Source organism: Oryctolagus cuniculus, chromosome 9, assembly GCF_964237555.1.
Source record: "Oryctolagus cuniculus chromosome 9, mOryCun1.1, whole genome shotgun sequence".
NCBI classification, from domain to species: Eukaryota; Metazoa; Chordata; class Mammalia; order Lagomorpha; family Leporidae; genus Oryctolagus; species Oryctolagus cuniculus.
In genome coordinates, this window is record NC_091440.1 from 90,445,165 (window position 1) to 90,462,674 (window position 17,510).

Genomic DNA, 17,510 nt, shown 5'->3' on the forward strand with positions numbered 1-17,510 from the left:
ATGGAGATTGAATCAGTAATAAAGGCTGTCCCAAAAAAGAAAAGCCCAGGATTGGATGTCTTCACAGCTGAATTCTACCACACTTTTAAAGAAGAACTAACTTTAATTCTTCTCAAGATATTCAAAACAATTCAATTGAGGGAACCCTCCAAAACTCCTTTCATGAGGTCAGGATCACCTTAATTCCTAAACCTGAAAAAGACACAACAGAGAAAGAGAACTACAGACCAATATTCCTAATGAATATAGATGCAAAAATCCTCAACAAAATACTAGCTGATCAAATCCAACAACACATCAGAAAGATCATTCACCTCAACCATGTGGGATTCAATCCTGGTATGCAGGGGTAGTTAAACATTTGCAAATCCATCAATGTGATACATCACATTAACAAACTGAAGAACAAAAACCATATGATTATCTCAATAGCTACAAAGCATTTGCTAAAGTACAACATCCTTTCATGATGAAAACTTCAAGCAAACTGATTACAGAAAGAACATTCCTCAACACAATCAAGGCAATTTATGATAAACCCACAGCCAGCATCTTATTGAATGGGGAAAAGCTGGAAGCATTTCCACTAAGATCTTGAACCAGAGAAGGATGCCCACTCTCACCACTGCTATTCAATGTAGTACTGGAAGTTTTAACTAGAGCCATTAGGCAAGAAAAAGAAATGAAAGGGATACAAATTGGGAAGGAGAAAGTCAAACTATCCCTATTTGCAGATGACAAAATTCTATATATAGGGGATTCAAAAACTCCACTAAGAGACTATTGGAACTCACAGGAGAGTTTGGTAAAGTAGCAGGATATAAAGTCAATGCACAAAAATCTACAGCCTTTGTATACACAGACAATTCCATGGCTGAGAATGAACTTCTAAAATCAATCCCATTCACAACAGCTACAAAAAACAAATACCTTGATATAAACTTAACCAAGGATGTCAAATATCTCTATGATGAGAATTACAAAACATTAAAAAAGAAACAGAGATACAAAAAAATGGAAAACTCTTTCACGTTCATGGATTGGAAGAATCAATATCATCAAAATGTCCATTCTCCCAAAAGCAATATACAGATTCAATGCAATGTCAATCAAAATACCAAAGACATTCTCCTCAGCTCTAGAAAAACAGATGCTGAAATCCATAAGGAGGCACAGGAGACCTGGAATAGCTAAAGCAATTTTATACAACAAAAACAAAGCTGGAGGCATCACAATACCAGATTTCAAGATATACCACAAGGCAATTATAATCAAAGCAGCCTGATAGACCAATGGAACAGAATAGAATCACCAGAAAGCAATCCAAACATCCACAACCAACTTATATTTGACTAAAGAGCTAAAACCAATCCCTGGAGCAAGGACAGTCTCTTCAACAAATGGTGCTGGAAAAACTGGATTTCCACATGCAGAAGTCTGAGACTCCTACCTTACACCTTACGCAAAAATCCACAAACATGGATTAAAGATCTACATCTATGACCTGACATCATCAAATTATTAGAGAACATTAGGGAAACCATGCAAGACAATGGCACAGACAAAGAGTTCTTGGAAAAGACCTCAGAGGCACAGGCAGTCAAAGCCAAAATTAACATATGGGATTACTTCAAATTGAGAGGTTTCTGTATGGCAAAAGAAACAGGAATGTGAACAGGCAACCGACAGAATGGGAGAAATTAATCTGGAAAACATGTTATTTAGTGAAATACACCAGTCCCAAAGGGACAAATACCATATGTTCTCCTTGATCTGTGACAATAGAGCACCTAAAAGGAAACCTGTAGAAGTGAAATTGACACTATAAGAAGCAAAAATTTGAATAGTCCTTGTCTTGACTGTCAAGGAAGAGTTTATTATTTTTTTCTACTTAATACCATTGGTTGAACTCTTAACATATAAATAATCATAGCTTTATAAATTCAATTAAAAATAGATCCCTGTATAAAATAAAAGTGGGAATAAGAGAGGGAGGAAATGTAGTTTGGCACACACTCCCACAGACTTACCCCTAACAGTAAAGCTAAAAACTTGCCATGGGACTCCAAATCCCATTAAGTTGAGTGGTACTAATGCCATCTTATGTGTTAAAATGATCATATTAAGATAGGATTAAGTGTCAGAGGGATCACATAAATAAGACCAAGTGTCTGCTAATAACAATAAATAGAATTAAAAAGGAGAGAATGATCCAACATGGTAAGCAGCCCACACAGCAGACTCATAGAATGACAGATGCCCTGAACAGCACTCTGACCTCAGAATCAGCCCAGAAGGCATTCAGATCTGGCTGAAAAGCCCATGAGAGCATTTCAGACATGGAAAGGAGACACTATGGCAAAATGGTTCTGCATGAGGGATCTCTGTGAGACCCCAGTGGAAAGAAGGGACCAAAAGAAGGAGGTACTTTTCTTTTTTTTTAATCTTTATATACAGAAGATCAATTTAGTATATACTAAGTAAAGATTTCAACAGTTTGCACCCACACAGAAGCACAAAGTATAAAGTACTGTTTGAGTACTAGTTATACCATTAATTCACATAGTACAACACATTAAGGACAGAGATACTACATGGGGAGTAAGTGCACAGTGACCCCTGTTGTTGATTTAACAACTGACACTCTTATTTATGACGTCAGTAATCACCCAAGGCTCTTGTCATGAGTTGCCAAGGCTATGGAAGCCTCTTGAGTTCACCAGCTCTGATCACAGTCAAAGTGGAAGTTCTCTCCTCCCTTCAGAGAAAGGTAAGAAGGAGGTACTTTTCTCTGAAGGAAGGAGAAGACTTTCAATTTGCTTATGGCCCTGTCTAAATACTGACATAGTTTGAGGACTCAAAAGGCTTCCATAGCCTTGGCAGCTCATGTCAAGAGCCCCAGGTGATCACTGACGTCATAAATAAGAGTGTCAATTGGCCGGCGCCACGGCTCACTAGGCTAATCCTCCGCCTAGCGGCGCCGGCACACCAGGTTCTAGTCCCGGTTGGGGCGCCAGATGCTGTCCCGGTTGCCCCTCTTCCAGGCCAGCCCTCTGCTGTGGCCAGGGAGTGCAGTGGAGGATGGCCCAGGTGCTTGGGCCCTGCACCCCATGGGAGACCAGGAAAAGCACCTGGCTCCTGGCTCCTGGCTCCTGCCATTGGATCAGCGCGGTGCGCCGGCCATTGGAGGGTGAACCAACGGCAAAAAGGAAGATCTTTCTCTCTGTCTCTCTCTCTCACTGTCCACTCTGCCTGTCAAAAAAAATAAAAAAAATAAAAAAAAGAGTGTCAATTGTTAAATCAACAACAGGAGTCACTGTGCACTGACTCCTCATGTAGGACCTCTGTCCTTAATGAGTTGTACTATGAGAGTTAATGGATAAACTTGTTTTCAAACAGTACTTTATACTTTGTGTTTCTGTGTGGGTGCAAACTGTTGAAATCTTTACTTAGTATAGAGTTGGTCTTCTGTATATAAAGTTAATTAAAAATGAATCTTAATGAAGAATGGGATGGGAGAGCAAGTAGGAGGTGGGATGGGAATGGGGATGGAAGGGCAGGTATGGGGGGAAGAACCACTATATTCCTATAGCTGTACCTATGAAATTTGTATTCATTAAATAAAAGCTTTCTAAAATACAGAGTTGGAATAGGAGAGGAAGGAGGAAGAAGGTTGGGAGTGTTGGCTGGAGGGAGGCTAGAGTTAGAAGTATCACTATGTTCCTAAATCTATATGTATTAAAATCACGAAATTTGTATACCTTAAATAAAATTTTTAAGAAAAGAAAATTGAAAACAGGCCAGTGGATTGGCAATGTTTCACCAAGGTTTCTAAAAAGTAATGTGTAAGAAGCAGCTTATCCCAGAAATAAGAAGTGTCTAACTTGAAGAAATGTAACACTCCGAAGGACAAAAGAGGTGGTTGATGTTAAAGAGCTAGATCAGGGAGGGCAAAGAATAAAGTACTTGCCTGCCAGGAAGAGAGGTCCAAACATTCCAAACAAGCAAAAGAAGAGACGTTGTCTAATTCAAACCCTACCACCTCTGTTGGTCATCCTTAAAAACTGACAGAATCATGCTCACTCTCCTTCCTTCTCTGTAATGCTGCCTTTCAAATAAATAAATCTTTAAAGAAACAAAAAACCTGACCAGGTACTCTACCTTTTTTCGGACTCTCTGCTTTCAATTTTTGTTTGTTTGTTTTGGTACCTTCTCAGAACAAAGCTCTTGGAAAATCATATTAAAAAATCAAAGTTACAGGCAGAGAGAGGGAACAGCAGAGCAAGAGGTCTTCCATCTGCTGGTTTACTCTCTAAATGGCTGCATGGCTGGAGCTGAGCCAATTCAAAGCCAGGAGATTCTTCTGGGTTTCCCAAGTGAGTGCAGGGGCTCAGGCATTTGGGCCATCTTCTTTTGCTTCCCCCAGGCCATTAGCAGAGAACTGGATCAGGAGTGGAGCAGCCAAGACTCGAACCAGTGCCCATATGGGATGCAGTACTGCAGGTGGAGGATTAACCTACTATTACAGCACCGGCCCGTTTTCAAACTTCACCAAACATTTCTAAATGAACACTGACTATTATTCTCCTTTCTTGGAATGATACATAGATGTCCTCTAAGGCTCTAGGATAGAGAGATAGAAGGGAGCTTCAAAAGGATCGTGGAAAATAGAATTCAAAGATGTGAGTGTTCTGTGAACTTTTTGAAGCCCTTTCATATTGTGTGGCAAAATATTTATCAGAATCTACAAATCTCAAAACTGGCTCTAAACTCCAAAATGCTGACAGCTTGTTTGACCTGCTCTCAAAGTGTCTTTGTTACTTTGCATTATGATAACTAAAAAATCTAGAAGCAAATTGAACAGGTGACATACCATTGTACTCTGACAACTGTACCATCTGGAAAAATGCTTTCTTCTTGTCCATCAGCAAATAAGTTTTTAATTGTCTGGTCAGGAAATGTGATTTCTTTTCTTCCATCTGGGAAATGTTTTTCTGTTTCAAAAAGGTTACTGTAAATATTTTTTAAGGGATGGGAAGAACTTAACAATGACAGGGCAGAGCAGGTACATACCTATCTGTCCACTTGAGAAATGCAAGACTTGTAGTCCCTCTGGGTATGTGGTGTGGGTGGTCTGGGCGGCGGCGTAGTAGTAGATCTGTGAGACACAAAGTCAGCCCCTTCCCCGCAGCAGGCCAGGTAGCACAGGGGGTGCCCTGTGGACACTTACCACTCTCTCATCCGGCATGACCTGCTTCACGTCCCCATTAAAGAAAGTGACAGTGACAGTCTTCCTGTCGGCACTCACTTCCTTGCGAGTTCCATTGGGAAAGAGTATAACCCGGCACCCATTCTTATAAACCTTCTCCACCTGCAAACAACATCATCAACAGGTTAGATGTCCTCCTGAGGCCACACAACTGAGATATGCTTAATTTCTAAAGTTTTTCATAATAAGAAGTAAAATATTCTCTCAAAAGTAGGGAAGGTCCTTTGTTTCACTAGGGACTGCCAATCAGTCAGCTTCCAACTTTCTCATTCCTTTTTCAATTATTAGCTAGAATTCATGTAAAAAAGAAAACTTTTCTCCATGAACAATTTGTTACCCCCCAAGCTGACTGCACAGGAAGTCTAACTGCTTCTTCGGGCTGCTGCTCTCTGTCCTAATATGGACAGAGACGATAGTGAACTTCACCACAGAATTTCAATTAAAACAGATCAGTTTAAGGATCTGAGAAAGTAAATTTTCCATAAACCTAAGGAAAAAGTTGCCCACCACCTCTACTCCCTTCCCTTTTCATTCCCTCTTCAGCTACAACAGCCAGGCGAGCACTTTGCTCCCTCAACGCCTGCCCTAAGCACGGGAAAAGAACTGCAGGGCAGACAGCAAGAGAGGCAGGCCCCCGGCCCTGGGGGGACACAGGAGAGGACACAGGAGAGGACACAGGAGAGGACGGCTAGAACAAACAGAGGTTTTTTTAAAGTGCTAAGGATCACAGGGGATTTTTAGCTCTGTATGTAGCAACAACCAAGTTTAAACACGACTGTTCTTTTTCCTGCATCTCTAAACCAGAAATGGAAACCAAATGCATGTTGTGCACTGAGCATTTCTAGGAGTCTACAGGTTCAAGCTCAAGGTCCTCAATGTTTTTTCTGTACCTTTTTTAAAGATTTTTTATTTATTTATTTGAGAGGTAGAGTTACAGACAGAGGGAGAGACAGAGAGAAAGGTCTTCCTTCTCTTGGTTCACTCCCCAAATGACCGCAAAGGCCGGAGCTGCGCCAATCCGAAGCTAAGAGCCAAGAGCTTCTTCTGGGTCTCCCATGTGAGTGCAGGGGCCCAAGCATTTGAGCCATGCTCCACTGCTTTCCCAGGCCACAGCAGAGAGCTGGATAGGAGGAGGAGCAGCTGGGACTGGAACCAGTGCATATATGGGACTCCAGCACCACAGGCAGAGGCTTAGCCTACATCAGAGCACCCACCCCCTCAATTTTTTTTTTTTTTTGAAGATTTATTTATTTCCTTATTTGAATCAGAGTTACAGAGAGAGAAAGAGACAGAGAAAGAGAGATCTTCCATCTGGCTAGTTCACATCCTGGATGGCCTCAATGGTCAGGGCTGAGCCAAGCCATAGCTGGGAGCCAAGAGCTACATCTGGGTCTCCCACAAGGGGTAAGCAGGAGCCCAAACACTTGGGCCATCTTCCACTGCTTTTCCCAAGCCATTAGCAAGGAACTGGATCAGAAGTAGAGCAACTGGGACACAAACCAGTGCCCACACGGGATTCCGGCATTGCAGGCTTTACACAACAACACTGGCCCCAAGGTCCTCAATTTGTTAAGCTACGATCATTGGTCTTACACACCAACTACTCTATTTTAATACATGTTTATTTTTTACAGCATTCATTAGTTTTTAAAATGTTTTTAACCTTTCCATCAGGATGACTAACTTCTGACTGAATTTCTTCTTTATCTTCGACTTCCTTGTTGTCCTCAAAGTCGGGATCTGGGAAGTTCCCTGGCTCAAGTGGCTCCCTGGGAGACACGACCTGTAAGCAGACAACATGTAAGTAGATGTAAACCTACCTGGTTCTAAAAGCCAGATTCTAACAGAATAGAATTCTAGGTGGGGTAAGAAAATTGGCATCATACACAAAATGTTTACAACATTAAGAAAGAAGCCTCCTTTATACAGGTTAGTGAAGTGATATATTCAAGCACAAGTTATCTATGTTTGCATATATAAAAATATAAAAAGATTTACTTGTCCCTTCTCTGAACTGCTTAATTCATGAGGAGGTACAGGCTTGGATCTTCGAGATGGATTTCCTGTAAGATTACAATGTCAAAGTTAGTTTTAATATTTAATGGAAAATTTTAAAGTTACTAGTGTAGTCAAACATTTCCTTAGTTCATATCCTTCTTCTGTGAATTGCTGTTCTTTATTAATTACAAAGTCTTTACCAGTGCTCTTTTCTAATTTGTAGGGGTTCTGCATCATGTGCTGGGCAACCAAGACAAGACGGTAAGATGGTGTCCACCAGAGAGTTTACAGTATGGAGGAAGAGACAGGCACTAAGATGACCTAACAGCCCAAAGGTATTCTGCAAACATTCACAGGACTATGAAGGGCCTCGTGTGGGAGGGCAGATAAAGAGGCAGCCAAGGGGCCGGCGCTGTTCCTCAGCGGGTTAGAACCCTGGCCTGCAGCACTGGCATCCCATGTGTGCACCAGTTCAAGTCCCGGCTACTCCACTTCCAGTCCAGCTCCCTGCTAATGCTCCTGGGAAAGCAGTGGAAGATGGCCCAGGTCCTTGAGCCCCCTGAACCCAGGAAGAAGCTCCTGGTTCCTAGCTTTGGATCAGCTCAGCTCCGGCCATTGCAGCCATTTGGGGAGTGAACCAGCAGATGGAAGGCCTCTGTCTCTCTCTGACTCTACCTCTCTCTGTAACTCTTTCAAATAAAATAAAATCTTAAAAAAAAAAAAAAAAAAAAAGAGGTAGCCAAGAATACATAGAGAATGTGGTTTCACCACAAAACTGGTTATTGAGCTACAACCTGAGTGCCCTGGTGGTTGTGGTCTAAACGGTAGGTCATGAGCAGCATGCCAATCATGTGCAACATTAGTAACAAAGACATTACAAAGGAGATACACATCAACAACAAACAATTTTTTTTTTTTTTGACAGGCAGAGTGGACAGTGAGAGAGAGAGACAGAGAGAAAGGTCTTCCTTTGCCGTTGGTTCACCCTCCAATGGCTGCCGCGGCTGGCGCGCTGCGGCCGGCGCACCGCGCTGATCCAATGGCAGGAGCCAGGAGCCAGGTGCTTTTCCTGGTCTCCCATGGGGTGCAGGGCCCAAGCACCTGGGCCATCCTCCACTGCACTCCCTGGCCACAGCAGAGGGCTGGCCTGGAAGAGGGGCAACCGGGACAGAATCCGGCGCCCCAACCGGGACTAGAACCCGGTGTGCCGGCGCCGCTAGGCGGAGGATTAGCCTAGTGAGCCGCGGCGCCGGCCCAACAACAAACAATTTTTAAAAATATAAAGCACTAATGTCTCCTTCCTGTAAGCCAGTGGGTCGTACGGAAAACACTCGGAATTTCCAAGGGTGTCGAACAAGTGCCAGAACCTGCCTTGCATACTGAAAGTACACTGGTGGCTGAGCCGAGAGAGAGGCCCGGAGAAGGACAGAGGCAAAGTTAGGCCAGCAGGCCGTGAAGCTCGCGAGGAGCCCGATGGAAATGCTCCCTCATGCTGCGTATCATCTCCAGTTTACAGGTCCCAACTGCCAAGTGCAGCAGCTGCGCAGGAATCAGGAATAAAACAGGAATCCCAGGTGTTGGCTTGAGCCAGTGGGCGGACTACAGATAACAGACACTGTGTGGGCAGGACAGGAGGCCATCCTCTTCCACCTCACAGGGTGAGGTGTGTGCCACACAAAGTACATAATGCTCTCTGTTCCAGAGGAAAGAGCAATATCCCCATTTTACAGGTGAGACAATAAAGCTGAGAGGCTAAATAACTTAACCAAGGCTGTCAGCTAATACAAATCAGAACCAGGATTCAAACTTTCTGTATCTCAAATTTCATTCTCTCTTGACAGATAACTCGGCCTGCAAACTCTCCACCTCCTGGGCAGCATGAGAAGAGGGGACCAGGAGCGTGGGCTGACTCCTGGGTGAAGCGCGCCATCTGGAGGACTGCAGACACTCAACTGGAACAAGCGAGCCGGGCCTGGAGACTCAGGAGCACATCCACGACCCCAAGACAGGGACAGACTCAGAAGCACTCCAGAAAGGAAAAAACAGAAATTCAACCACATTAAGAATCTGGGTTCTCCAGAAGGTGCTGGAAAGAGCAAAAAGTCACACAGTGTGGGAAGACACTTGTAATCCACATGGGCTATGATGCTGGAGAAGGGGAACCCTCTCATAAATTCATAAAGAAAAAGCCCCCACAGCATATGTGAAAAGATCTGAACAAGCTCTTCTCAAAAGAGGAAACTGGGGGCTGGTACTATGGCATAGTAGGCTAAGCCTCTGCCTGCAGTGCCAGCATCCCATATGGGCACTGGTTCCTGTCCCAGCTGCTCCTCTTCCAATCCAGCTCTCTGCTATGGCCTGGGAAAGCAGTGCTTGGGCCCCAGCACCCACGTGGGAGACCCAGACAAAGCTCCTCGCTCCTGATCGGCCCAGCTCTGACCACTGTGGCCATTTGGCAAGTGAACCAGCAGATGGAAGACCTTTCTCTGTCTCTCCCTCTTCATGTCTGTAACTCTACCTCTCAAATAAACTTAAAACAAAATAAAAATAAGAAGAAATCTGACAGCTAAGAAGCAGAGGCAGATGTGTTCAACATACTTAGTAATCAGCCAAATGCAAACTAAAACTATAATGCCACATACTGTTACACCCCACCTGCCTGGCAAACACTCCAGTCTGACAGTACCAAGCCCCGGCAAGGCAAGCCCTTTCCTGCTAGTGAGAGGGTAAAAACACTGGGAACGATCTTGGCAAAGCTATTAGTGTTAAAGATTCTCATCCCAGTTCCCTAGCCATTACAATCCCAGGTGTGCCTACAGGAATGGAAGTGCCTGTAGCTGAAATACAACAGCCCACTCATGGCATCACTGCTTACCAGACCAAAACTGCTACAAAGTGTTTCTATCAGGAGAAGGATAGTCAATTGAACATATTCAGGAGGGAGGAAACTAGAGCCAAGGATACACACCAATCTCAACAGCATGATGCTGAATGAAAGAAGACAAAGGAACACGGTCAGTATGATTCTAGTCACAAAACTCAAAAGTGGGTCCTTTCTTCAGGGCTCATCTGCAGAGTCTGCACTCAGAGGCAGGCAATGCAAAACTATGGTGGGGCACTTGTGGGCGCAGCTGAGCATCTGTGTCTGTACCTTGGTGAGTGTCACCCTACTGTTAGCTCTGTAACTGTCAAATTGCACATGTTCACATGTTAATGCATTTTTTGCAATTTCAGGAAAATAATTTTTAAAAATTCTAAGACTCACAAGAGAAAGCAAAAAAAACAAAAACAATGAGATTGCTGGCCAGCGCCGCGGCTCACTAGGTTAATCCTCCGCCTTGCAGTGACGGCACACCGGGTTCTAGTCCCAGTCGGGGCACCGGATTCTGTCCCAGTTGCCCCTCTTCCAGGCCGCGGCAGCCATTGGAGGGTGAACCAATGGCAAAGGAAGACCTTTCTCTCTGTCTCTCTCTCTCACTGTCCACTCTGCCTGTCAAAAAAAAAAAAAAAAAAAAAAAAAAAGAGAGAGAGAGAGAGATTGGAAAGAACTTAAAAAGTCATGAAAAACAAAACTCAGTTTTAAGAAATCAATAAATTTGGGGCCAGCACTGTGGCCTAGCAGGTTAAGCCACCATCTGCAGTGCTGGCTTCCCATATGGGTGCCAGTTCGAGTCCTGGCTAATCCACTTCCGATCCAGCTCTCTGCTATGGCCTGAGAAAGCAGTAGAAGATGGCCCAACTCCTTGGGCCCCTGAACCCAGATGGGAAGACCCAGAGGAAGCTCCTGGCTCCTGGCTTCGGACTTGCACACCTCTGGCCATTGTGGCCAATTGGGGAGTGAACCAGCAGATACAGGACCTCTCTCTCTCTCTCCCTCTCTCTCTCTCCACCTTCCCTTCTCTCTCTGTGTAACTCTTTCAAATAAACAAATAAATCTTTTAAAAAATCAATAAATTCAATGTTAGAAAGGAAAAACAAGAGAAGGCACTTGACAGAGCAGTGAATATACTTCCTGGGACACCCACACCCAGTATCAGAGCCCTGGGTTTAAGTCCCAGCTCCACTCCCAGTTCCAGCTTCCTGCTAATGCACACCCTGGGAGGCAGTAGAGATAGTTCAAATATTTGGGTCCCTGCCACCACGCAGGAGACCCACACTGAGTTCTAGGCCTTTGGCTTTGTCCCAAGCCCAGTCTAATCTGTTGCAAACATTTCAGAAGTGAACCAACCCTTTCTCTCTCTCTCTCTCTCACTGTCCACTCTGCCTGTCAAAAAAAAAAAGAAGTGAACCAGCAGATGAGGGTTTGTTTCTCTCTGTCTCTGCCTCTCAAATGAGAAATAAATTTTTTAATTAAAAAATAAAAAACTATACCTAAGCACCATTTCACATCCAATTGGAAACATTTTAAACTTTAACCAGCTCCAGTCTGAGAAAGTACAAAGGGCATGTCCTGCAGACAGTGAAAAACCAGCACCAGCACTTAGCAGAGCAAAGGGAAGACCCACAGCACACAAACCTGCCAGGCCCAGCATCCATTCTAGAGAAGCCCCTCCACTGAGACGTGCTCTGCAGCCCTGCTCACCACTGTGCAAAACTGCAGGAGAGCTGATTGTCCACCCGCAGAGACACAAAACTGGAAATACCCAGCGGAATCTACAGAGCGACTAAAATCAGCCTCCTTGGGTGCTTATGAGTTAATGTGGGAAAGTCTTACCAGATTAAGAAAAAACAGCAACCTGTAGGACACACAGAGCATGAAATGATACTGTATTAATCTATGTAATAAAAGAATAACCTGCTTCAGGGGATACTGACAGGGAGTAAGAGGAGGCAGGGGAGCTTCAAGTACATCTATAATGTTTCTTAAACTGAGTATAAATTCTCTATTCTTTATATTCTGAAAAGATTTATAAAAAGATCATATAGCCTCTTACCTTGTGTTGACAAGTAAGTTTGCTTGTGTTTTTCTACATGGGTTCCCGAAGAAATCTGACTCTTTTGAAATCGAACAGATGGGTTCTAAAGTATGAGATAATTTTGAACATAAAATAAGCATCAGTTTTTTTATATCAGAACACTGAGTGAAATGAACAGAACTCAGCTAGGCATAAAAACACTAAAAGTTTGTTCCTTTCTGTTGCTTTATCACCACAGGCCAAGGTGATAAATATTATCTGGCAATGAAGCATGTGTGCATTCACACACACACACACACACTCCTTATAAACACATGAGGGTTCTTCATAAAGTTCATGGAAAATGCATATTGTAACTACACATGGATTTCAAAACATTTTTGCACCAAAATAAACTTACTCTTACACTCCATTTTTCCAAGAACTCTCTGAAGTCCCCTTGTACATTCAATTCTTCACATTAGGACACAGCAGTGTAACCATACTGTAACTTAACTAGTCTTCTCGATCGTTAAAGGCTGGCCAAGGAGAACACAGGCCTCAGCTCCTGAGGCTGCAATGGTTGAGGGTTCGGGCTCTTCCAGGCTCACTAGAATGAGACACAGTGAGGCCTTCCAGCTCCACCTCAATCACCCTCTGTCGGGTTCGTGCCTACAGCAATCACTTCTAGTAACTTCGCTTCTCAGTGTCTCAACCTACTCCCCCTGCAGTCTTACTGTCCTGCCTCAGCTACACAGGGAAACTCTTCCAAAACTGTCATTATGAACAAAACCAGTTATAGCAATTTATCAATAACTGCAAAAATCTTAAGTTCAAAGTATTCGTCTTACAAAGATCCAGAATGTGAGGCAGTCTACAAAATAATTCAATGAGCTCTTCAAAAAATCAATGCCATTTAAGAAAACACAAAAGGGGGGCTGGCATTGTGGGGGAAATGGTTAAGCTGCCGGCTACAATGCCAGCATTGCATATGGACGCCAATTCAAATTCCAGCTGTTCCACTTCTGATCCAGCTCGCTGCTAATGTGCTTGGGAAAGCAGAAGAAGATGGCCCAAGTGCTTGGGTCCCTGAACCCACTTCAGAGACCCAGATGAAGCTCCTGGTTCCTGGCTTTGGCCTCACCCAACCCCAACTGTCGCAGCCATTTGGGGAGTGAACCAGCAGATGAAGATCCAACTCTGTCTCTCCCTCTGTCACTCTACCTTTCAAATATATCTTAACAAAAAAAAAAAAAAGGAAAATACGAAACATTCAGGAGAGATGTCATGGTTTCCACAATTATCTTCAAATGCTTTAGAAAACCATAAAAAATAAGGCAAAACATGAACAGTTTTGAAACCAGTTGGCTGCTCAGGTGTTCACTATAATATTCTTTCATGTCTTCTCTATTTTGGGATATGTTTAGGAAGGAACAGGTGTCTAGCTTAGTGGTTAAGACACCTGCACCCCAAATCAGAGTACCTGAGTTCAATTCCTGGCTCTGCTCCCAATTCCAGTGATAGCTCAAGTGGCTGAGTCACCAACACCCACACAGGAGACCTACACTGAATTCCCAGCTCCTGGATTTGGCCCACCTAGCCCTGGCCATTCTGGGCATTTGAGAAGAGAAACAGTGGATGAGAGCTGTCTACCTACCTCTCAAATACATAAATAAAATGGGAGGAGGGATTGCCCCCTTCTGATTACCATATCCAATCTTTCCAGCTCTTTCCTTGAATATCTCCATATCCCGACAACGCTTAGAGTCACCAAGTCTCAGAATTCACTGACCCATGTATGGTTGCTGTATCCCCCAACCCTTGGCATCTTCTGCCACAACCCAGTTTACATTCATGCTTCACCGCAGGCTCTTACCACTCATTCTACTAACCATGTCCCTCTCACTCGGAGGGTGAGATGTGTGACCACATCTCAGCTGAAAGATGACTCCACCAGCCTATACCCCCAAAAGCTATACAGGAAAGAACATGAGCGTGAACAATTCTCTAAGTGCATTATCTCTAACTGAGGCAGCCCCAATGCATCCCAAGATCAGCCTGCCTTCCCCAGCCCTCTGCTTTCCACTCCCAGAGGCTACATCCTCTTTCTCTGTTCCCTCAGCCTCCCACAATGCCTCCTCCATCCTCACTAGCTGAGCAGCATGTCCTGGCTTCCTGAGAGGATTAAAGCATTGCAGGGGAGTGCTTCCCAAACAGCTGCCGCACACTTTAACCCGGTCTGGGCCTGCCCCTCCTATCACAAGGCATGACCAGCTGTCTCCATCCCTCCCCAAGCCCACCTGCTTACTGACCCTGGACACAGCTCAGCAATCATCCCACTTCCTCCCGCAATAACATTCTCTATTTTGCCAACACACACACCCCTACCTACCTGCTCACCTTCTGTCTTAAAAAAACAACACAAACACTGTCCACTCTCCCTTACATACTGCAAAACCGCACCACAAAGCATTTCTACTCTGCCCACAACTGCACCTCATCTCTTCTCCAGTCAGGCCCACCTGCCCCACACAACCTGGAATTTAGTCTCGTCAAGCCCAGTGCTCACCTCTACTCAGTGCACCTGCGGTCAGTTTTCAGTTCCCACCTAACTTCCCTGCAGCCCCCAACTCCACAGCCTCAGTGCCTCTCCCAGCCCAGCTTCCTTACAGCTGCACTGCTCCTGACAGCCACATGTCCATCTCGTCCTCTTCTCCACATGAGTCCCAGAGGCGGCATTTCAAACTAGCCCTGTCTACATCTGGGCTCCTGTCCCCAAACCCTCTGAAAATATTGATTCTCTTTTTGTGGTCTCTCCTGATAACTGAGGCCAAAACACAAAACCAAACTAAACTGTGGTTAGAAATCACTCCTGATTCTTTCATTGCTGTCACACCCTCTTCCAGTCAAAAACAGATCTAGGTGGCTGCTGGATCCCCCACTGCTGCCACTCAGATGGAAGCATCGCTCTGGTCTGAATTCCTGGGATGGTCCCTGACTGTGTTGCTGACTTTGCTCCCCTCTCATCTATTCTCAAGTCTGTGGCAGACAGAGCAAGTTCACTGAAGTAAAGATCAGGCCACTCCCCCAAAGCCCTCCCAGGGCTCCCAACTCAGCAGGCAGAGCCCAGGGGCTGGCAGGACTCTGCCAATGCCGGCACCTCTGACTCTGAGTGCTCTTGCCTTCCCACTCACTCTGCTCCAGCTGCTCTGGCCTCAGGTGTCCCCAGTGACAGACCCTGCCTGCAGGCCTCTGGCTCCTCTGCAGGTCCTGCCAGCTACCCTGGGCATGTTCTCACTGCCTCCTGCTGGCCAGTAAGCTTTCCCCAAGTCTCCGAGGCATGGGATCTAAACCTGCCAGCAGTTACTCCCATCTTGCTTTGCCTCCTAGCTCCGTCACTATCACACAGTCTTTCTCCTGTTGCTCGAATATAAATCCCATGATTTATATTCCAAGGAATTTTTTCTGGTTTGTTCATTGCTGCACCTCCAGCACAGATGAAAACCAGTCACTTGATCAGAAAGGATCTATACATGTGACTGCAAGACTCACTTGACGTTTTTTAAGTTTTATTTATTTGAAAGGCAGAGTTACAAAGAGACAGACAGGGATAGAGGTCTTCCACATGCTGGTTCACTCCCCAAATAGCCTCAACAACTGGGGCTGGGCCAGACGGAAACTAGGAGCTTCTTCTGGGTCTCCTACGAGGATGCAGGAGGCCCAAGCACTTGGGCCATCTTCCATTGCTTTCCCAAGTACACTAGCAGGGAGCTGGATAGGAAGTGAAGCAGCCAAGACCGATATAGGATGCTGGTATAACAGGCAGTGGCTTTACCCACAACACCACAGCGTCAGTCTCTGAGACTATCTGCCTATTTTGAGAGAGCTCCATCTTAAGAATTAAAAAAAAAAAAAAATGAATCTGAAAAGTACTTTAACAAGTATTCAGCAGTGCTTGACAGAAATGTTTAATTGTGGTAAAATGTACATCACATCAAACATGCTGCCTTCACCACAGTGAACAGGATGGCTCCGGGCATGAGGCACATTCACACCACACACAGCCCCTCCACCACCCACCTGCAGAACGGTTCAGCCCACATCACTATAGCACCAACTCCCCATTCCCTGCCCCGCACCCACCACTCCATTTTAAATATCACATGTTTGACATCACCCCCAGACCTGACAAGACCAGCTGCCCCCCTAAACCTACCATAGACTCAGGATTTTTTCCAGCAGTTACATGTGGATAGGCCTTAGGGCTGTTCTCAATTGCTTCTGCCTTCTTCCAGGCATCCAGTCGGAATCTTTCCATCACCTTTATCTCTTCCCGAAGGTCTGTGTTCTCTCTGACCAACATTTCTATCTGGCTTCTGAGACGCCCATGTGCACTTGACCATTTTGCTTCTTTCCTTTTTAAATCTTCCTGTAAATCTGCTACTTGCTGTTTCAAAGCCTCTCAAAAAGAACCAAAAACAAACAAACAAAAACACACACATATACAGCATTACAGGGTTAAAACAGTGTAAAAGAGACCACGTCAATGAAACAGAACAGCTGGCCCAGCAGACATCAGAAAAGACGTCATCAGTAAACAATGTCTCCAGAACACTGACTTTTCAGAAGCAGGGAGGAGGGGATCAGTTGGAGCCTCACTTCATCCCAGCAACAAAATCCAGTAGAGAGAGAGGACACAGACACCACTCAGGGTCTCGCTATAGTCACCACCACGAGATCACAAAGCCGTAACCTAAGACATCAACTCACAGAGAAAGAAGGAAATCATGGTGATGCTTGACAAAGAAAATCATGAACAACTGAAGGAAGAATTGAGATAAAGGAAGGAGTAAAAGATTGCAAAGTCAAAACCACCTGCCATAAAAACTGAATCTATTTAGAATCTCTGAGAAGAAAAAGCAGCATTAAGAAAATGAGTTAATTAAAAAAAGAAAAACCATATACAAACCTAATAGATTAAGAATGCAATGGTAATTAACATTTACAAAGTATCTACTGTCCAGCACTGGTATGGGTGCTTGGGTTACCAAGCACAAAACACAGGCCCCTGGCTTCATGCTGCTTACCCTGCGCCAGGGCTGGAGGGAGTGGTGAGGGTGGCAGCTCAGGGAGACGGGTGTTGCTGGGCGTGTCTGTGAGCATGCTGGCGCTCACTAAACACAGACCTGCAGGAGGCAGGGAACCAGTCCGGGGTCCCCAGGGAAGAGCAAGTTCAGACTGCCAGGAAGGTGCAGCGCGCAGTTCCAGCGCAGCAAGGGGCCAGAAAAGGGGATGGAAGAACAAAGGGAGGACTGAGAGCTGACAGGAAGGAACCTGAAGCTCCCTAG

General features: G+C 44.8%; 1 protein-coding gene across 8 annotated transcripts in view; it reads right to left on the reverse strand.

Moving 5' to 3' along the window:
- The window catches only part of CPAP (centrosome assembly and centriole elongation protein), a 68,045-nt gene that overhangs the window by 5,256 nt on the left and 45,279 nt on the right, over positions 1 to 17,510 (reverse strand). For 7 of the 8 annotated variants that reach the window (XM_008259956.4, XM_051850674.2, XM_008259955.4 and 4 more), the window contains exons 10-16: positions 16,379 to 16,621; positions 12,202 to 12,286; positions 7,268 to 7,332; positions 6,933 to 7,052; positions 5,231 to 5,371; positions 5,074 to 5,158; positions 4,874 to 4,994 (exon numbers count right to left, since the gene is read on the reverse strand). In XM_008259956.4, the coding sequence (XP_008258178.3) occupies positions 4,874 to 4,994; positions 5,074 to 5,158; positions 5,231 to 5,371; positions 6,933 to 7,052; positions 7,268 to 7,332; positions 12,202 to 12,286; positions 16,379 to 16,621 (860 nt within the window). The remainder of the gene's footprint in view (positions 1 to 4,873; positions 4,995 to 5,073; positions 5,159 to 5,230; positions 5,372 to 6,932; positions 7,053 to 7,267; positions 7,333 to 12,201; positions 12,287 to 16,378; positions 16,622 to 17,510) is intronic. The other variant, XM_051850677.2, reaches the window with a different exon arrangement.